Source organism: Cibotium barometz, chromosome 41 (genome assembly GCF_041138505.1).
Source record: "Cibotium barometz isolate CiBa-2024 chromosome 41, ASM4113850v1, whole genome shotgun sequence".
Classification (NCBI taxonomy): Eukaryota; Viridiplantae; Streptophyta; class Polypodiopsida; order Cyatheales; family Cibotiaceae; genus Cibotium; species Cibotium barometz.
In genome coordinates, this window is record NC_141086.1 from 16,911,194 (window position 1) to 16,930,566 (window position 19,373).

General features: G+C 42.8%; 1 protein-coding gene across 1 annotated transcript; it reads right to left on the reverse strand.

Annotated features, from left to right (window-relative positions):
* Positions 1 to 11,583: 11,583 nt before the first annotated feature.
* LOC147614723 (uncharacterized) lies at positions 11,584 to 16,970 on the reverse strand. Its single transcript, XM_086780061.1, has 5 exons — positions 15,348 to 16,970; positions 14,694 to 15,161; positions 13,483 to 14,577; positions 13,144 to 13,315; positions 11,584 to 13,009 (listed from the first exon to the last, which is right to left on the reverse strand). Exons 1-5 carry the CDS (start codon positions 16,419 to 16,421, stop codon positions 11,919 to 11,921), a joined length of 3,900 nt encoding a protein of 1,299 aa, XP_086636187.1. The 5' UTR covers positions 16,422 to 16,970; the 3' UTR covers positions 11,584 to 11,918.
* Between the last annotated feature and the right edge of the window lie 2,403 nt (positions 16,971 to 19,373).

Here is a 19,373-nt window from a genome sequence, read left to right on the forward strand (position 1 = left end):
TTGCACTCCCTTGGGTTCCAGCCGAAGGCCAAGATGCCAACGTGGAGGGATGGTGTGAGCGTGCGTAGACTGAAACGCTTTCTAGTGGCTCGGACTCCAGCACCCGACCAGAGCGTAGATGCATGTGACGTGGGTACCCTACGTGCATTGGTAACTACCCTTGAAACTCACACAAGTGGTTTCTTAGGTGTTTCGCACCCCGTTTTTACTTGTTTTTGTGTTGTTTTTAACCCGTTTTTGACCCCCTTACTTACGGTCGAACTTGGACTAGGGCGTGTGATAGCTCGAAACGAGCGTATCGTTCAAAGGGTCCTAGTGTGCTTTACAGCACCGTGTTCGCCTATCTAGAGCTCCTGTAGTCCTCAAAACAGTCCGTTTCCCTTGGGGGGAAGGGGCAAAAGCCTATTTGCTTGTGGAGGAAAGGGTGAGGGCTTTATCCCACATGCTCACTTTACTCCTTGGGAAGTGGGCTACATATAGGGCACGACTTCCCATAAGCTCTCACTTGAAAGAAAGCTATGGAGGCTCACTCTCCTATCTATATATATCAAAAGACCGAGACCGTGGTGGCCGTGGCCGTGGGTCAATTGGGGTTCTTTCTTTTCAAAAAAATTTTCTCCAATTAGAAAATCTTTCCTCTCTTCCTCTCCACACGTTTGGTTCTTTCTTTAAAAATAAAATTTAATTTTTTTGTTTTTTATTTTTTGAAATTTTTTTGAAATTTTTATTTTTTGTTTTTTTTTTCGAGATAAGTTTTCTAGGGTTTCTTTAGGGTTCAGCCTTGGCCGCGGCGCAGTTCGCACACAGCCCAGATCTGGGGATTCAGAAACCCCCCTCACACCACGCAGAAAACCAGATAACCGATCGTGCGCCCACACGCGGAGCGGAAAAATAACAAAAGAAACAGAAATGCAGAAGACAAATTGCAGAAATAGAGATTGTAAACCACAGAAACACCTCAACATCAAACACACAGTCGCTTTCCTACAGTGTAGATTAAACTTCACGCAGCAGCCGAGCTGCAAACTGGAGCTTGGTGTAGGGCAACTCCCCGGCAGCGGCGCCAAAAATGTGCGCTTTTGCCGCACAGGTCGTAGCTAGGGACTTGCCAGACACCGTATGCGAGCCACGAATGGCTGCAAGCATACAACCAGGGAAGGAAGCTCAAACAGAATGCCAAAGGGTGTGTCACTCACCGCTCAACCGCCGCCTTGAAGGATTCCCGCGTCGCAGCCATGAAGGAGGAGCCGCCATCACCGCTCTACCGCCTCTCCGCCGCCGTGCCGCTACACAGTGCTCGATCGCTCTCTCACTCTCTCTCTCTCTCTCTCTCTCTCACACGCAGGAGAAGGAAACCAAAGAGATAAGGCAAGAGCACTCTTGTATTCACAACACATGAGAATGAGGATTTTAGGGTTACATTTGGCTCTTATAGGTGACTTGGCCATTCACACTTGGGCGCCCATACATGGCCGACCGATCCTAACCCTTATCCTACTGATATGCAAGGTACGCCTCTCATCGGCGATCACCCAATCCCTTTATCCTTAACATATGGTGCCGACAAGCCCGGCCCATGACTCAGAATATTTAAATTAATGACGTAAAACATAGTATGTCTCAATGTCCGTCATGGGTTAACACCCAAATAAGTTAGTCAAGCAATTACGTTTAGCATATAATAAATGGTAATAAAAGCCACAAACAACATATGAATGTAAGACTCATAGATTATATTAATGAACATTAGAGAAGGCTATAGCAACTCAATAGAGATAAGAAAAAGTAGAGCAAGTTAATACCAGTACATCTTGAAAGACAAGCAAGTGGGCATTGTTACGGTCTCACCCATGATTTTTAAACCCCTTGGTAGAGAGAGAGAGAGAGAGAGAGAGAGAGAGAGCTAAACTACACTAAAAAAGCATTCAAAGCCTAAATCTTGGAGATTTTGAAAACACATTTAAAAAGAAAAAAAAATTGATATATTTCATCAAATGCATTTGCCTTGCAAAGGCAAATGCATGCAAAATGAAATTCCACCAAGATGTCTTGTGTCCACATTTCCATGATAGTTTGCACACTATCATACGGTCTAAACCCATTTACAAAAAAATATCCATGAAGAGGATTGATTGTATTTCTGAACAAAAAAATAATCTATGTTATTTTATATATTTGCTCAAATCATAAGCATGATTTGAGCAAATATATAAAATAACATAGATTATTCCGTCTCACTAGCCATGCCATCAATGCAAAGAAAGAGAACAAATACTATAGATAATGTGGATTAGACTAGGCCTCATTGACTATGCCATCAATAGGGATCACGATCTCCCAATTAAAAGTTAAATTTATGGGTCTCAGTGTGGCCATTCCACAATATCGGCACCGTGCTCATACTCTCACCCAAATGTATCAATAGGCTCATCTAAAAGGTAGATTGAAATAGGAATATGGGGTTGCCAATGTAGTTGTCATCCTTTTTTTTAAAAGGCCACATTTTTCAAATCCAGTTTCAAAATAAACTTTTTTTTAACCAATGAAAAAAGGATAACCTTTCTATTAAGAAAATGCATAGGTTAACCGGTTTATAACTAAAATTTCAAATTTTGAATCTTTAAATTCAAGGCTAGTCAAAATTACAATCGTTTTTTCTCAATTTTAGTCGTGAAAATTACACTAAAGGACGGTTTTTCCTCATGCTAGTCAATAATTTATCTCTAGAGGGTTTATGGTTTTTCATGCCAAGGGAAAGAGTTGAGGGTAGAAAGAGACAATATGGCTTGCCCTATGCAATTAGTTATGCAAGATGGCATATGTGTAAACTACACATTGGATCCCATTCACTAGACTTTCTAAGGATGCATTATGACCTTTCCGATACAATCTGCAATCATCTCCAACAAACATCAAGGCTAGTTTTTGGGTTTTACCCCAAGATTAACTCTTTTGAGCTTTCTTCATCATGGGTCTTATTATGGTTAACTCTTTTAAGCTATCCCTTTATCTTAACAAAACTTATAAGGCTAACTATCCCTTCATGGGTCTTACTATGTTTAACTCTTTTAAGCTATCCCTTCTAAGTTCTTCATCCTAACAAAAGTTATGGAGGTGAGAGTCAACATCCTTGCTTCACCTAAATAGAGCTATGCATCCGATCGTAATGCGGGCATCTCACAAGTTCATGTATTGTCTAGTGACAGATATTAATAGCTCTTCTACCTCTAGCTACTTAAAGTCTCTGATTAATCAAGCTTGAAGGCTTTGTGAAAGTCCAAAAGGCATCAATGAAATTGTTGCCTGCATGGGATTTGCATAAGACAAAGAGACTCCTACCTCTACCACCAAAACATGGTCCATAGAACCTTTTCAAGTTAAAGATATCCTTCTTAGCCTCTTTAGTATACTCTTAAATATGGAACCGCCTATGTACATGTATTTCAGGAGATTAGAAATACATTTTTTTTACTTCTATCTCAAGCCAATGATTATACATATACGATATGAGTTACTAGCTACCACTTAGTTTCAAAAAAAGATCATCACCCTTAAAAACCTTATTATTAAGGTTAACTAAGATTTATATCTAAATATTTTTTTGCGACTAATGTAGGTTATCTCCCATGACGACCTCATGCTGGCTATAATCTAAAACACAAAAAAAGGAGAAAGTGGCTAGTAGTCGAAACTTGAGTGTAGGTACACACACAAGTGGATGTGTATATACTCATATGTGGCTGGGGTGGGGTTGAACCCGAGACTTCATGCACACATGCCCTCTTTGAAGACTATATAAGAAGATCAGCCACTTGGGAGCCTGCACTATTAGACAAACCCTTGCTAGCGAGATAAGGAGGAGGGGCTCAACCAACTATCGGTGTCTACTACATTAGAATTCACTTCGTGCGCCCAAACCCCCCTAGCGATAAGGAGGAAGGGCTCAACCAACTATCGGTGTCTACTACCCTAGAATTCACTTCTTGCCCAAACGAACATGCAGACAAACCCTTGCTACAAGATAAGGAGGAGGGGCTCAACCAACTATCAGTGTCTCTACTACATTAGACCCAAACGAACATGCAGACACGAGGATTTATTCATACCCGTGTTTGCAAATATTTAAAGTGCCCGTTACAATACAAAAACTTCGTGCCCAAACGAACATGCAAACACGAGGATTTATTCATACCCGTGTCTGCAATGCCCGTTAAAATACAAAAAAAAACTCGCTATATTTCACCAAACCTGTCGATTTTGAAGGGCAAGGTTGAACATCGAGAATCAAGGGAGCAGACCCAAAATTGAAGTCCTCCCTCCACTCTGTGTGAGTATACCTAAGTGTGAAATCCTTCCTCCACGCATTACAACTCTCATTGTCAGAGCACGACTGGCGATCTTGACCCCAAACTATACCATTTTTCATTCAATCCTGCCCCGGGGGACGAGAGTGATAAGGGTTGATTCTTATGCTGCGATCCTTATAGTATGGCTTGCTTGCATGAAGAGCACGTTTGTAAAAAATTTCATATCATAGCTTCAAAGGGAGCAATCACATTGATCACTATCCACAAAGTTTGTAAAACTTTTCATATCATGGCTTCAAAGGGGGCAATCACATTGATCACTATCCCCACCTCTCGCATATGCAAGTTCTGTTCAATTGTTCATGGGATCATGTCTCTACTAGATATATAGTGAGTGGAAAGTCGTATATGTTAGGGCAAACTAGCCATTTCCATAGCGTGCAAGAGAGTTAAACTAGGGGTGGGGACAATAGCCGGGTGGTTAAGGTGGCATCCTTCTTTGAGGACATGGGACCCCTCCCCCTCAGTCTAGAAACAGGTAAAAGAGTGTGTGTTCCTCCTCTGCACCAACAGAGAGAGATATGCAAGACTTACCATCGCGGGTGACCTCAAACCCTCCCAATAATCTTTTGGAATTGCATTGAGGGGGTGCCCTCACGCTACAATATGGAGAGTTGATGGCTGAAGCTTTGTGGGAAACCAACAAATTCAAGACTTTTTTTTCTTTGTAATGGTTGGTTGATTAGATTATGAAAATGTAATACAAAGTGAAGGTCACATGACCAGCTATACAAACATGTACATGGAGGCCATCAAACCGCACACTAAAAGGCTACATGAGGCATGCCCGCTGTACGAGGAGCATGTAACCAGGGGTCAGCTTGTGCCCTGGTGATAACATGTGCATCGATCAAAGAAGAAACTTGCCAAAGCAATAGTAAACAACAAATGCTCGAAAAAATCCTTAATGTTTTATGGCAGGAAAATGGTCCATGCACTCCCATGGGCTCCAAATAAGGATTAACAGCCACTTATCAAGCATCATTGCCCCATGTGGGTTCATTAAATTTTAGTGAGGCATTGCCTGGCCTAGCTCACAGTTATGCACTGTTATCTATATCCCACGTGTGATGGGAAGCAATCATTTCTCTATACTTTGAGACACTAACAAACCCACCCATCCATCTGTTGGCTGTTGCTATGGAAATTAATGATGTATAGATGGGAGAAAAATGCTTTGGACTCAAAAGGGGAGTTTTTGTAGGAGCTTGTTTTACCTATCACAAGTTCGGGCATCTGGCCTCTGAATGCCCCACAAGTGGCCTCCGTCCAACTGTGGGACTACAATGGTCGAGGTTTCATATTGATGATTTTTCTTGGATGTGGGGTTTGCCAATCCTATACATCCGGCATGCTTTTCTCTTTTGCAAGAGCACGTTTCTGAGGTGACTCAGAATGCATTTGTGCCTTCGATCTAGCTTCATTTCTAGTTTGACACCCATATCAACCATAGGAGGTGGATTAGTTGTCTTAAGGGAAGGGGGTTTGGTTTGAGGCATCAAATCATTCATGATCAGCGCAAGAGGGACTGAATCAGCCGGAGACATCCAAGAGCATGGCATCCACTTCTGCCCATGTTGATGCACGAATGTTCTTGGCTGATGTACATAAGGGTGGAATGCAAAAATTACAAAGCATGCAGGCTGATATTGACGTGGCTTTCCTCTTATGAACATGCATGCAACAATAAAATGCCTGACATATAATGTGCAGGGTTAAATAACCAGCGAACTTGGAGATTACTTTAGAACTATGTATAGAGGATGGAGCCTGATATAGTGTGTAATCAGCATGCTCTCGCTTGACAAACTCGTTATTTCCACGACTATGATATATATTATGCAGGCTTGACTACTTTTTTGCTGTTTATGTACTTATGCGACATGCTGCACACACAATAGTGGCTTATAATGATCCAGATGATAGACTGATCATTGTACAATGCATTTTAAATTGGTAAACTTATGAACTTGCATCGGTTTATGCTCCTCTAGTATTTGCTCATCATGCCTTGCTTTGGCAAAAACTTATGTAGTATCCATGGATGACACATGCTTTTTTATGTAGTGATTTTAATAATTCACCATCATCACGAGAGGACAATACTCGTGGTCGCTCTCATATGATTGTAGCTAAGAGGATCTCAAGGAGAAATGCATGTCATCTGAAAGCAATAGATAATGTGGAAAGAAACTTGCTCGGGTTTACATTCCATCACAATGCTCATACTAATTATCGTGCTCATTTGGATTGTTGGGATATTATAAATATTGATCATGTTGATCCTCATGCATGCCTAATGTGGGACTCTTTGATCATGCTCCTTATGGATAGGCCTTTATTTGGATGCTCCCATTGGTGATGTATTGTTGTCCACCAAACGACATCATATGGTAAATAATAGTTATCTCACTCACCTATTTCAGGAAATGATGTGTGCTATTGTGGATGCCCTTCAAGCTTGAAGGCTTTGTGAAAGTCCAAAAGGCATCAATGAAATTGTTGCCTGCATGGGATTTGCATAAGACAAAGAGACTCCTACCTCTACCACCAAAACATGGTCCATAGAACCTTTTCAAGTTAAAGATATCCTTCTTAGCCTCTTTAGTATACTCTTAAATATGGAACCGCCTATGTACATGTGTGTCAGGAGATTAGAAATACCTTTTTTTTACTTCTATCTCAAACCAATGCTTATACATATACGATATGAGTTACTAGCTACCACTTAGTTTCAAAAAGATCATCACCCTTAAAAACCTTATTATTAAGGTTAATTAAGATTTATATCTAAATATTTTTTTTGCGACTAATGAAGGTCATCTCCCACGACGACCTCATGCTGGCTACAATCTAAAACACAAAGAAAGGAGCAAGTAGCTAGTAGTCGAAACTTGAGTGTAGGTACACACACAAGTGGATGTGTATAGTGGGGTTGAACCCGAGACTTCATGCACACATGCCCTCTTTGAAGACTATATAAGAAGATCAGCCACTTGGGAGCCTCCACTATTAGACAAACCCTTGCTAGCGAGATAAGGAGGAGGGGCTCAACCAACTATCAGTGTCTACTACATTAGAATTCACTTCGTGCGCCCAAACCCCCCTAGCGATAAGGAGGAAGGGCTCAACCAACTATCGGTGTCTAATACCCCAGAATTCACTTCATGCCCAAACGAACATGCAGACAAACCCCTGCTAGCAAGATAAGGAGGAGGGGCTCAACCAACTATCGGTGTCTACTACATTAGACCCAAACGAACATGCAGACACGAGGATTTATTCATACCCGTGTTTGCAAATATTTAAAGTGCCCGTTAAAATACAAAAACTTTGTGCCCAAACGAACATGCAAACACGAGGATTTATTCATACCCGTGTCTGCAATGCCCGCTAAAATACAAAAAGAAAACTCGCTATATTTCACCAAACCTGTCGATTTTGAAGGGCAAGGTTGAACGTCAAGAATCAAGGGAGCAGACCCAAGTGTGAAGTCCTCCCTCCACTCTGTGTGAGTATACCTAAGTGTGAAATCCTTCCTCCACACATTACAACTCTCATTGTCAGAGCACGCACTTCCATGTGTACTGGTGGTGACTGGCGATCTTGAACCCAAACTATACCATTTTTCATTCAATCCTGCCCCGGGGGATGAGAGTGATAAGGGTTGATTCTTATGCTGCAATCCTTATAATATGGCTTGCTTGCATGAAGAGCACGTTTGTAAAAAATTTCATATCATAGCTTCAAAGGGAGCAATCACATTGATCACTATCCACAAAGTTTGTAAAACTTTTCATATCATGGCTTCAAAGAGGGCAATCACATTGATCACTATCCCCACCTCTCGCATATGCAAGTTCTATTCAATTGTTCATGGGATCATGTCTCTACTAGATATATAGTGAGTGGAAAGTCGTATATGTTAGGGCAAACTAGCCATTTCCATAGCGTGCAAGAGAGTTAAACTAGGGGTGGGGACAATAGCCGGGTGGTTAAGGTGCAAGAGAGTTAAACTAGGGGTGAGGACAATAGCCGGGTGGTTAAGGTGGCATCCTTCTTTGAGGACATGGGACCCCTCCCCCTCAGTCTAGAAACCGGTAAAAGAGTGTGTGTTCCTCCTCTGCACCAACAGAGAGAGATATGCAAGACTTACCATCGAGGGTGACCTCAAACCCTCCCAATAATCTTTGAGGGGGTGCCCTCACGCTACAATATGGAGAGTTGATGGCTGAAGCTTTGTGGGAAACCAACAAATTCAAGACTTTTTTTTCTTTGTAATGGTTGGTTGATTAGATTATGAAAATGTAATACAAAGTGAAGGTCGCATGACCAACTATACAAACATGTACATGGAGGCCGTCAAACCGCACACACTAAAAGGCTACATGAGGCATGCCCGCTGTACGAGGAGCATGTAACCAGGGGTCAGCTTGCGCCCTAGTGATAACATGTGCATCGATCAAAGAAGAAACTTGCCAAAGCAGTAGACCATGAACACGTTGGACATGACCTTTCACCCTTGATTGTGAATCAAAGATGAAAGCATTTCGCATGAGCCAATTATGCCAAAGACCCAACCATCGAAAGAAAACAAAGAAAACCTCATGTTGCTGATTGTTCCCCCTAGCTGATCATGTCCAAATACCCATTGCCTGCGTGACAAAGTGTGTCCAGTTACCATTTGCCACACTAAAGAGATGAACTCCCATATCTGGCGAGACATCGGGCAAATAAACCTGTGTGCCGACTAGATTCTGGACAAGTTTGGCACAGAAGAAATAGTTGCCATTCGAAAGTCTTCGACGCCAAAGCCTAGTGGCCAAAGGTAGGTCCCCAACCATGACTCGCCAAATAAACACTTTGCCCTGAAAAGGAAGCTTGGAATGCCAACCACAGAATAGGATGTGCTTCCACCAAGAGGCTGTTTTCTTAACATTCCATACTTTATTAGCTTTTTCTACAAGCCATCTCTTCTCTTGGACCAAAAGATGATATACAACATTAGCAAAAGCCTGCAACAACCTAGTGTTGTGACCCAACACCCAATCATCCCATGCATGAGAAGAATCCATCCTAGGAAGGCGTCACGGAGACTGCACTTGTTGTTGCCAACTACAACCAAATACACTTGTAACCTTGGGGCACACGAAATCTACGACGAGCACGATGGAATGATAACATTCCTAGATAACCAGGCAACATATTATCAGACATCCTCACTCACAACACCCAGTCTCACCATACGATTGAATTGCCATTTACAATTATTCTTCTCTAGCCAAGTAGTCACACGAGAGGTGGCCAACACCTTTGCAAGCAGGGAGTTCTCATCTCGCCGAGAATCTGGAGGTCTCCAAGAAGTGAACCATAACACCTCCATACGATTGAATTGCCATCTACAATTATTCTTCTCTGGCCAAGTAATTACACGAGAGGTGGCCACCACCTTTGCAAGCAAGGCGTTCTCATCTCGAACGAGAATCTAGAGGTCTCCAAGAAGTGAACCGTAACACCTGCTACCATGATTTAACCAAATGATCCAACAGAGGAGAAGCAGATACATGCACAGATTGTGAAGCATTTAGAACATCCCACCAAGATGCAACAATCCGGGTCTTCCCATGCACAATACCCACATCCTCCAGAAATGCAACAACCATGTCTATCCTAAAGTAAAGTCCACCTACGGGCAAGAAGGTGTACCCAAACATCCAACAAAGTTACCGTTCCCAATCTCTTCAGGGTGGTAATATGATTCCATGAAACCCAAGTCAACCTTGGATTATTGCCTTTCCTTTTTCACAACATGAATCGAAGCAACTGGGTGAGAGCTGTCAAAGCCTGTCGAGACCAAGGAAGTAAGGGCAAGAAATAAGAAAACATAGCTCGCATAATGACCTGTGCCACTTTCAGCCGGGTGTGAAACGACCATGCCTGAGACTTCCAGTACACAAACTTATCCCCAATATGGCCTGAGATCCATTCTAAAAGTTGTTTGTTGGTGACATCCACCCCGATAGGATAGCCCAAGTGACGTACAATGGTCCCATGTGGCACAACGTGACCCTACCAACCAAGCTCCTGTAAATCTCTCTCTGTGCAATTAGGAAGGGCTAACTTCTGGGTATTTATATACAACCCAAAAGCTTTTGCAAACAAAGACCAAGCTGCCATTGCCCTGTCAATGTTGGCTTTGCTGGCTTTAAGAAACATAAATGAATCATTAGCCAGTGCTTGACCCACCAATTGCTAACTCGAAGGCAAAGTTAGCCCAACCACCTCCCTCTCCTGAGCCAACTGAGTAAGCAGCGTAAGCATGGGATGGGTAACCAAAGCAAATAGCAAAGGGCTCAACGGACATCCTTGCCGCAAAGAGCGAGTAAGGCACTCGGGACAACTCTTCTTCTTTGATGGCCGTGAGAGTGTTGTCATTGATCTCCATAATCCAAGATTGAGATCCATGGCTAAGAGTGTAGATCAAATGAGACATATGTGGCCCAAAACCCATAGAATGCATCAATTCAAACCAATTGACATGATCAAAGGCTTTCTCCAAATCTAGTTGAACCATCACCACCTCCTGCTTTGTTTTCCTTGCATAATTAATGCCTATTTGAACATTAAGGATATTATGCAAGATATTGCGTCCCTTTATAAACCCATACTGAGCAAGGTGTATCAAGTCTATTCTCTCTCTCTCTCTCTCTCTCTCTCTCTCTCTCTCTCCAAGCATCCTATTGGGGATATTTTAGGGTGATATGAGAGCTAGACACTTTTGTTTTGGGATCAGATTTGACATTTCAGCTCCTGTTACTCTCTTTGATTTTTATTTTTAGTACCCATGATGATGTATTTCATGGTCATGATGTAACCCTTTTGGTCTCATAAGTCATTTTGGCCTTTTGTAGATGTTGATACAACTCTCTCTCTCTCTCTCTCTCTCTCTCTCTCTCTCTCTCTATATATATATATATATATATATATATATATAAGCACAAATGTATGCATGCATGATATTTTTTAAAACAACACAAAATTTAAAACAGACCTAAACTTAGAATCCAAAAACGGTGAAGCACAAGTGAGTGGTAATATAGGATACTGTAACCGTCTTTAACAATTGGTCTTCTAAGGTAATATAAGCGTTTCTAGGAAGGCAATTTGAGCCCTTGAAACGTTGGGCCATTATGAAAAGATACCGGCTGCTCAAAAAGGACTTAAAAGTATTCTTGAGATGTTGAACGACAAAATGAACAAGGTGTTCCCTCCCTTCAACAGGTGAAAACTGTACAAAGGTCCCAGAGGCAAAGGGAAACAAACTGTCATAGCAACTATGCCTAAGGTACTCATGTGAACACAAGAGTTCAAACATGGCGCAAGGAAAGTCCAGCATGTTAGCTCTCAAGCTCCTCTATGTATCAGAAGCTGGTTTTCCACAAGCTCTTCAAGCAAAGGGGAGTTGTAGTGAAACCATGCTCCAGCTGTAACATCATATATGCGAGCACAAACGTTTAAACATGGAAGAAAGAAAGCCCAGCATGTTAGCTCTCAAACTCCTCCATGTATCAGAAGCAGATTCTGCACAAGCTCCTTCGCTTTGTGAAGAGTCTTCCTCTCGCTTTGGCTGCTTGAGATGCCCTTCTCCTCCAGTATTGAATCCACATGTTTGCTAATCTCTTCACAAGCTGTTATGGAAGGCTCTGAAAGGGTTATTTTAATACCTTTCTTGGAAGGTAGATTGCATTGCAGAAACCTTCTGCATATAATGTCCAGAGAACCAACTGCATGGCAATAATCATCACTCTTCAATGACACAGCAGCATGCCATAAGAACAAACTCAATACACCTTCCAAGACCATTGGATCTCCCCTTCTTAGCAGCTTGCTGACCTTGTTTAGAAATTTCACCGCGAAGAAAGGCCTTTGATCCACCTTCAAAACTGCAGCAGATTGTGAGCTTTCCCCTGGTCCTTGGGAGTCTCCTGGGTTATCGTGTGCATTTTCTGCAATGGGAGAGGGTGCTTGATTCTCCCGTTCAAAATCCATGGTTTGGAAGACAGAGTTAGCGATAATAGCAACCCAAGGTCTAGATGATCTCTTACCAAGACGGATCAAGTCATCAAGGCTATAGTTCAATGCACCAGCTCTGCATTCGTCCATGGTCAAAGCTCTTACTGAGGACGCTATGCTGATAAAAAGATCTGGAATCCATGGTTTCAGAGCAGTCAACAATGACTTTGCCCCCTTAGAACCAAACAAGCAGTCACTGAAGACGATCAGTTCTAGCAGATGATTGGACAAGTCTGCATATTGAAGGGCCCGTTCTGTGTCATTCCTAAGGCTTAGATACAGCATCTTTGCAGCATGAGTTGCAGAGCTTCTAACACATGTTAGAAGGTCTTTCAACTTAACACCTGAGTCCTGTTTCCAAGCTTCCAGCTGTTGCCCTTTCCAGGCTCTCAGCCAGCCCATTATCCACTGCATTAAAGTCATTGCAAATTCTAAGCAAGCGTCCTGAACTGCATTATCTTTGATCAGCTTCAGCGAGAAGAAATATAGTAGACTTTCAAGTGAAGTGTTTGATAACTTCACCCTGGTGAGAAACACTTCAGCCTCAGAGGAGCCATTAGAGCTTGCACCTGCATGAAAGTGTTATCACAAAAGCATTATTAGAGCAAGGAGGTACATGCTATGATAAGGTGGCTTCATATCAGACCCATGAAACCTAAGATAACTTCTCAAACTGTGTCATGAAATTTGATGGGATAAATACCACATGGAGTGTTGTTGGAGATGTCTGTAAGTGGCTCTCTGCTTCGTTGAGAGTTCCGTGTACGGTTGGCCTCTCTTTTCACATTTACTACCAGACTGCTAGGTTGTGAGGAGCTTTGCAGGTTTTTTGTCCATTCAACTAGCTCCTTGCAGACACCCATAATAGGATCCTTCTGCAAAAATGGCCATTGCATGGTGAGTTTTCTTGGACCTGGTGAAGGAAAACTTAGCATTATGCTCAAGAATTGAAGCCTTTCTACAACATGAGAAGCCTAAACATGAGGCAAAATAGTCAAAGATACTGATAAGGAGAGGCATACAGCATTCTATAGATACTCACTTGATCTAACATTGATTCCTTGGAGGCAGCACTTGAAGCCCTTTTAACACCTTTCTCTGTAAGAACCATATGAACCATTAAAGCTGCATATGCCCTTAATGGAGATGCCTTCAAGAAGTCAGAAACAGGGAACTCTAAGGTGCTATGCATAACAGAATGCACTGTGCTTCTCAAACCAGACACAAGAACAACAAGGCTTTCATGGGCAAGAACAGCCTGCCTTGTTTCATCCATCTCTAGAAGGTTCTCAACATGCCAAGCAGCACCCACAGCATTTACAAGGTTCTTAATGGATTGGCATTCTTCTGAATAATCAATTCCCTTCTTGCCTTTCCCTGAGGTACAGCTTTTCTTCATGGACTTCGTCCAAGGAGATTTGCCTGACTTACCCGATTTGCTTTCACATCTATTTCTCTTTGAAGCTTGCCCATTGTTTGAAAGCTTCACCGTGTCTGCAGTTCTCACAGCATTCTGACTGAGAACTCTGACAAGTGCCTGGATAAGGTCATTGAAACCACCCCATGCCAACATCAAAGAGTGAACAGCCCTGGCTTCATTGCAGTTGATAGAGCTGAGGGCATCAATTGTGAAATTTGTTACAAGCTGAGTACAGTACTCAAAGAGCTCAGGCACATCTGTCGGGGTTATAACGGAGACCAACTGCACAATGGAGGTGCGTGATGTGGAAGTGGCAGCATTGCTCAGCAGTGACTTCAAAGTTTCTCTTGTCAATAGCTCACTCAACACCACCTTCAACTCTTTCTGATTTGCAAGGCTGTGGCAGAGGTGATTCAGGGCAGAATAGATACCTTCTTGCCCTTCAGCATCTAAGCCCTCTGGAGAGCTCAGCAGGGCAACAAATACCCTGATAAGCTCTAGTAGTGAGCTTGGAGAAACCCCTTCAGCCATTGCCCACTCGCAAAACCTCACTCCTGCCTGAGGAGACCTCTTTATCAATGCAACACAGCGGTTGCATGCTTCAGCAAGTGGGACTTTTGCAGGAAAGTAAGATGGGATGAGGAGCCTGGTGAGGCGTCTGGCAACTGGAGGCTTGTCAGTTTCAAGTGCAGATAGTAAAGCTTCCAGACTTACCACCTGCAGCACATTTAGCAAATTAAAGGGTGACTCTATGAATACATGGTGCTGTACAAAGATGATACATGATGTGAAAGCATTGTTATCTTACGGGTGAAACAACACAAATCATGTACCTTGAGGAATGGAATTGCTCTGATGCCTTTGATTGCTAAGAGCATATCTGTCACTGCTATCCTCACTGCCAAGTTACAATCAGTGAGCAGGGGTCCTAGTCTTGGAAGTAGCACTTTCAGCAGCTCATGACTGGCAGGATTCTCCAGCAGATAAGTGACTCCTTGCAGGACTGCACATCTTACAGCGGTATTGGACTTGTCTTGTGCTGTTTCATCCACAACCTTGGAGAGAAGCTTCACAGTTGTGCCAGATGAAACTACTTCCCAGAACAACCGCAGAACCCGACAAACACCTTCAACAGCAGTGATTCGAACATCCGGACATGGATCAGCCAGTAGCTTGTCCAAAAAATTGAACTGTTTATCCAGTAAAATGCCATTCTCCTCCTTAGAAACATCTGGATCTTCCAAGGGAAACATATCAATCAGCAGAAGCAAAGCATTCCGTCGTACATTTGAGTTGGCTACCTGTCCCATTTTCCAAGTCAGATTGCATACAAGAGAAAAGAGGTCATGCAAAGCATGTCGAACAAGTCAAGCGTTATCATGTACCTCACAAACCAAAGCCTTTCCAACAACCATAAAAACACACTCAATTGTCTGTGATATATCCATGAAAATGCAAAATTGACCATATGCAAGGAAAGTTTTAACCTGAAGGGATCGGAAGAGTATGGGTTCTTGGAACCGGAAAAGAAGAGCCTCTACTCCCTCCTGTGTTCTCTGGGCAGTAAATCCCCCCAAGACCTTCCGGACGGATGATGCCAGTGTTTTAGAGGAGGCATAGATGGTGCCTTCTATCAAACCCTGTATACAGGACTCCTGAATCTCTTGCAGACAAGGGCCTGAAGCTGTCCTCCATGCTCGGAATAGTATTTCCCCATAAGCTTCAAGGATGGACTTCCGCCCGAAAGGGATCTGAGACCTCACCATCACTATAAGCTCCTTTGTGAGCTGTGCATTGATGTTGAAAAGGAAAGAAATGAAGCGGCGGCCATCTGGTGAGCGCAGGTAGGCAGGTGTGAGCACACATCTCATGAGCAGGTGCTTCAGATCGTCAATGCTCTCATCGACAAAGTCGAAGAGGGTGAAAGCTTCCCGCATAGCATACACACGATGTACATTCACCTTGCGACCAACCTCCAATGACTTGGAGAGCAGGAAGGGGAGGGACTGTGCAATTAGGGACTCCCTACCAGGGCGGTGATCTCTCCACCAAGCTTCACAAAGCGTGGCCACGGTGTCCTGCAGCTCTAGGTCATCTCCGAAGAAGATGAGCTGGTCATGTAAGGTTTTCACAGTGGGGAACAGATCACAGGGCTGGAAAGCCTTGAGGGGATGGGAGAGAGCCAGATGAGCTACCGTGGCACATGCCTTGAGGTTTGCCAAGACAAAAGCTTGCCTGCCATTGCTGCTATTTCCCTGACCTTGGCCTTTCTCTGCTGCTGTGGGAGAAGAGCGTACTCTCTTTCTTCTTTTGCGCTTGGGAGATGGAGTCTTGAAGCTGTCAATGTGCTGAAACTGAGTGTTGTCACTATGCTGGAAAGCTTGGGCTTGCAGGTCTGCAAAGCGGGCCAGGGCGCCACAGAGGCTTATGGCCTGCTTCTTTGAGCTCTTGTGGATGGCAGCCTTGAGAGCAGCTTTGTTTGGCCGTGACCGGTGTCTCGCTACCAGGCAGAGCAACTCATCCGGTGATGTCTCCAAAGCAGTGCAGAAGGTCTCCTCCATCTTCCCTAAAAGCAATGGATCCAAACCCTAACTTCCGTTTCTCTGCCAATTTTACATCGCCAAAACCCTAGCAGGCGTCGCTCAGTTTCTCATCAAAAAGATCAAACTTCCATGGCTAGAAACCCTAGCAGGGCTGCATATGCAGACAGATTGACACCCTAGTTTCTGTTTCTCTGCCAAAAAGGCTCAAGCTTCCATAGCCAGAAACCCTAGCAGGGCTGCAGACGCAGATAGATCCAAATCCTAACTACGGTTTCTCTTTACAAAAAGTTCAAATTTCCATGGCCAGAAACCTGCAAGCCCGAGCTGCTTTTTCCATTCCAAAAAGCGGTTCCAAGGCTAACTCTGCAATGCAAACCCTAACTTCTGCTCCGTCTGTAACGTTGCAAGCTTACATGGCTGAAACCCTGCAGGTGAAAAACCCAAATTCTCTTTCTACTCAAGCTTCCATGGCCTCTGCAGTCAGACCTCAGCAGACGTCATTTTGTTCAAAATAAAGAAGTGGGAGAAGAGGGAACATTTTGAACGCTCCTCCATCTAACGGTCGTCACAATGCACCTCTATGGCTTGAAAAATGTCATAGGGCTTATTTATTAAGTAATATGGGTCTCAAATTTTCTTAGGCATTAATAAATTAGTTGAGAGAAGAGAACCTTAGTTGATAAAAAAAAATCAAATTTGGAAGATTTCACTCGATTCTTCCTAACCACCTCAAAACGCGAATAAAAGTCCCAGCTCAAGCAAGGTTATTCGAGACTGTGGCCTCCAATGTGTGTGTGTGTGTGTGTGAGAGAGAGAGAGAGAAGAAGAAGAAGAAGAAGAAGAAGAAGAAGAAGCTCTTTTAACGTCATAAGAACAATCCCAAGAGACCAAATATGATCTATCCGACGGGAGTGAGATTCGAACACAAGACGTGTTGAATAACAACTCCATAAGCTAACCAATCTACCACACATTGGGTGTGTGTGTGTGTGTGTGTGTGAGAAAGAGAGAGAGAGAGAGAGAGAGAGAGGAAGACGATGCGAGAGAGGGTGTGTGCATTTACACGAGAGGGAGCAAGGCTTTTTTTTCCCGTTTTTGTTGATGAACATCGTTGAGCAATCTAAGAAATTCGGGCTTTTGATTAAGCTGGGAGATGATACAAATGATAATGCATGGTTGCGTAAAATAAGAGGAGGGAGGAATTGATGAAAATGGAAATGCTGATGGAGCAAAGGTGTTGATGGTGGTGATGACATCGATTCTAGAGAGAGAGAGAGAGAGAGAGAGAGAGAGAGAGAGAGAGAGAGAGACTAAGGTATTAATTAATCAAAGCCCAACATGTCTTGATTAATTAATCAATACCTATGTAGAGTGAATATGTAGAATGAATTAGTAGAGTGAATAGATTGAGTTCAATATTGATATTATGTTTTCTTGCTTTATTTATAACTCAAGCCCTATATAAGTGAGCTATTGGCTTATAGATGCAAATCCCTCATGAGAAGGATTCCATAAGAACCAAGACCCAAGTGAGGTCTTGGCCATGGCTCTAGCTACACACTCCATAGAAACCAAGACCCAAGTAAGGACTTGGCCATGGCTGTCACCTACACACATGGATAGTGATTTTCGATGGAATGGGATGCCAAGGCTCGGGCACAAGCATGTTCATGGTGTTCGTCTATGTTTGTTAGTCTTTGAAAGAGCGCATGGGAGTTAAGGGGTTGTTTCAATTGGTGGTATCAAACCACCTATGCACTTCATGTATGTAAGTTTCATCCTTAAGTTCGTGTAATGCTTGTTGTTGAATATTATTGCTTGAGTGATGCATCCTTCGGTCTTTGATCAATTGATTTTTGGTGTGGGGAGTCAAGTATTCACTATTTTGGTGCACTAACTAGATAAAAATTTTGAGTGTGGGCCTTACACTTGCTATATGAAGGGGGTGATTTTATGGTTTGATTAGTTGTCTTGCCATATGTGCCTTGGCGTTTGTGCCACATTGGTCATCTTTCATTATTAAGGGATAAATGGTAAATTTTGTTGACATGAGTGGTGCAACATGCCCAATTCACCATCAATTGCCCCAAAAAAATAGGATTGTGGCTCTCATCTCGACCATTGTTCTAAGTGTGATCAATCTCACGTGTCATTGTACTAGCCTTTCTATATGTTCAAGTTCATTGACTAGCTTGCATAGGCTTGCTCTCTACAAATGTAAGTGTCTAATAATGATTCCTTCGATGACTTTTGATGCTGGATCGTGTTTTGTCAGTATTAGTCCTTAGTAATGATAGTAATGATGTGCATATTTTGTAGCATAGTTTGTTGCTTACCAAGATACTCGTGCAGTGTGTTGTGGGTGTTTTAAGATGTCCAACAAGTTTTTTGAAATGGCTCTAGTGACATCTAATTATCATGGCACAGTATGCACTAAAGTCGACCACTATTTTCAGTGTGGTGTGTGTGTGTGTGTGTGCGTGTGAGAGAGAGAGAGAGAGAGAGAGAGAGAGAGAGAGAGAGAAGACTATTAATCAAAAATATTATGGTGGAGGGGATCTAAGAAAAGGAGTAGGCAAAATCTAGTCAATCGCCTTGGTGAGTAGGGAACTTGTCAAGGTGATCATGAGGATGAACTTTGATGGTCGCAATGATACAACAGTGGAGGCCGCTTTTGATGCATATGTATAGCTAGTTAACGTGTTTATTTGTGCTTGTTGACAGTGCACCAAGGGGAGAAGTTGGACACTCGTGAATGAAGTTTGGTAAGAGAGAAGAGAGAGAAAAAAATTGATATCGTTTGCACCTGCATGAGATGAGGGAGGAGATAGGGATGGTGTTTTGAAGCTAATCATAGAGAAAGCACAATTTCTATACTCTTATTAAACACAAGTTATTCCATGTGGCCAAATGATAGGACGAAGAGGGCCAAGGGAGAAAGGCCCATTTCTCAAATTTGAATTTTCTCAA

What these genes read in the sequence shown, in the direction of transcription:
- LOC147614723 (XM_086780061.1), bottom strand. Translation starts at nt 16,421, where the DNA reads ATGGAGGAGACCTTCTGCACTGCTTTGGAGACATCACCGGATGAGTTG. An exon ending in GAGCAATTCCATTCCTCAAG is followed by an intron (nt 14,578 to 14,693) that starts GTACATGATTTG and finishes AATGTGCTGCAG; the next exon opens with GTGGTAAGTCTGGAAGCTTT. An exon ending in CTCCAACAACACTCCATGTG is followed by an intron (nt 13,010 to 13,143) that starts GTATTTATCCCA and finishes ACTTTCATGCAG; the next exon opens with GTGCAAGCTCTAATGGCTCC.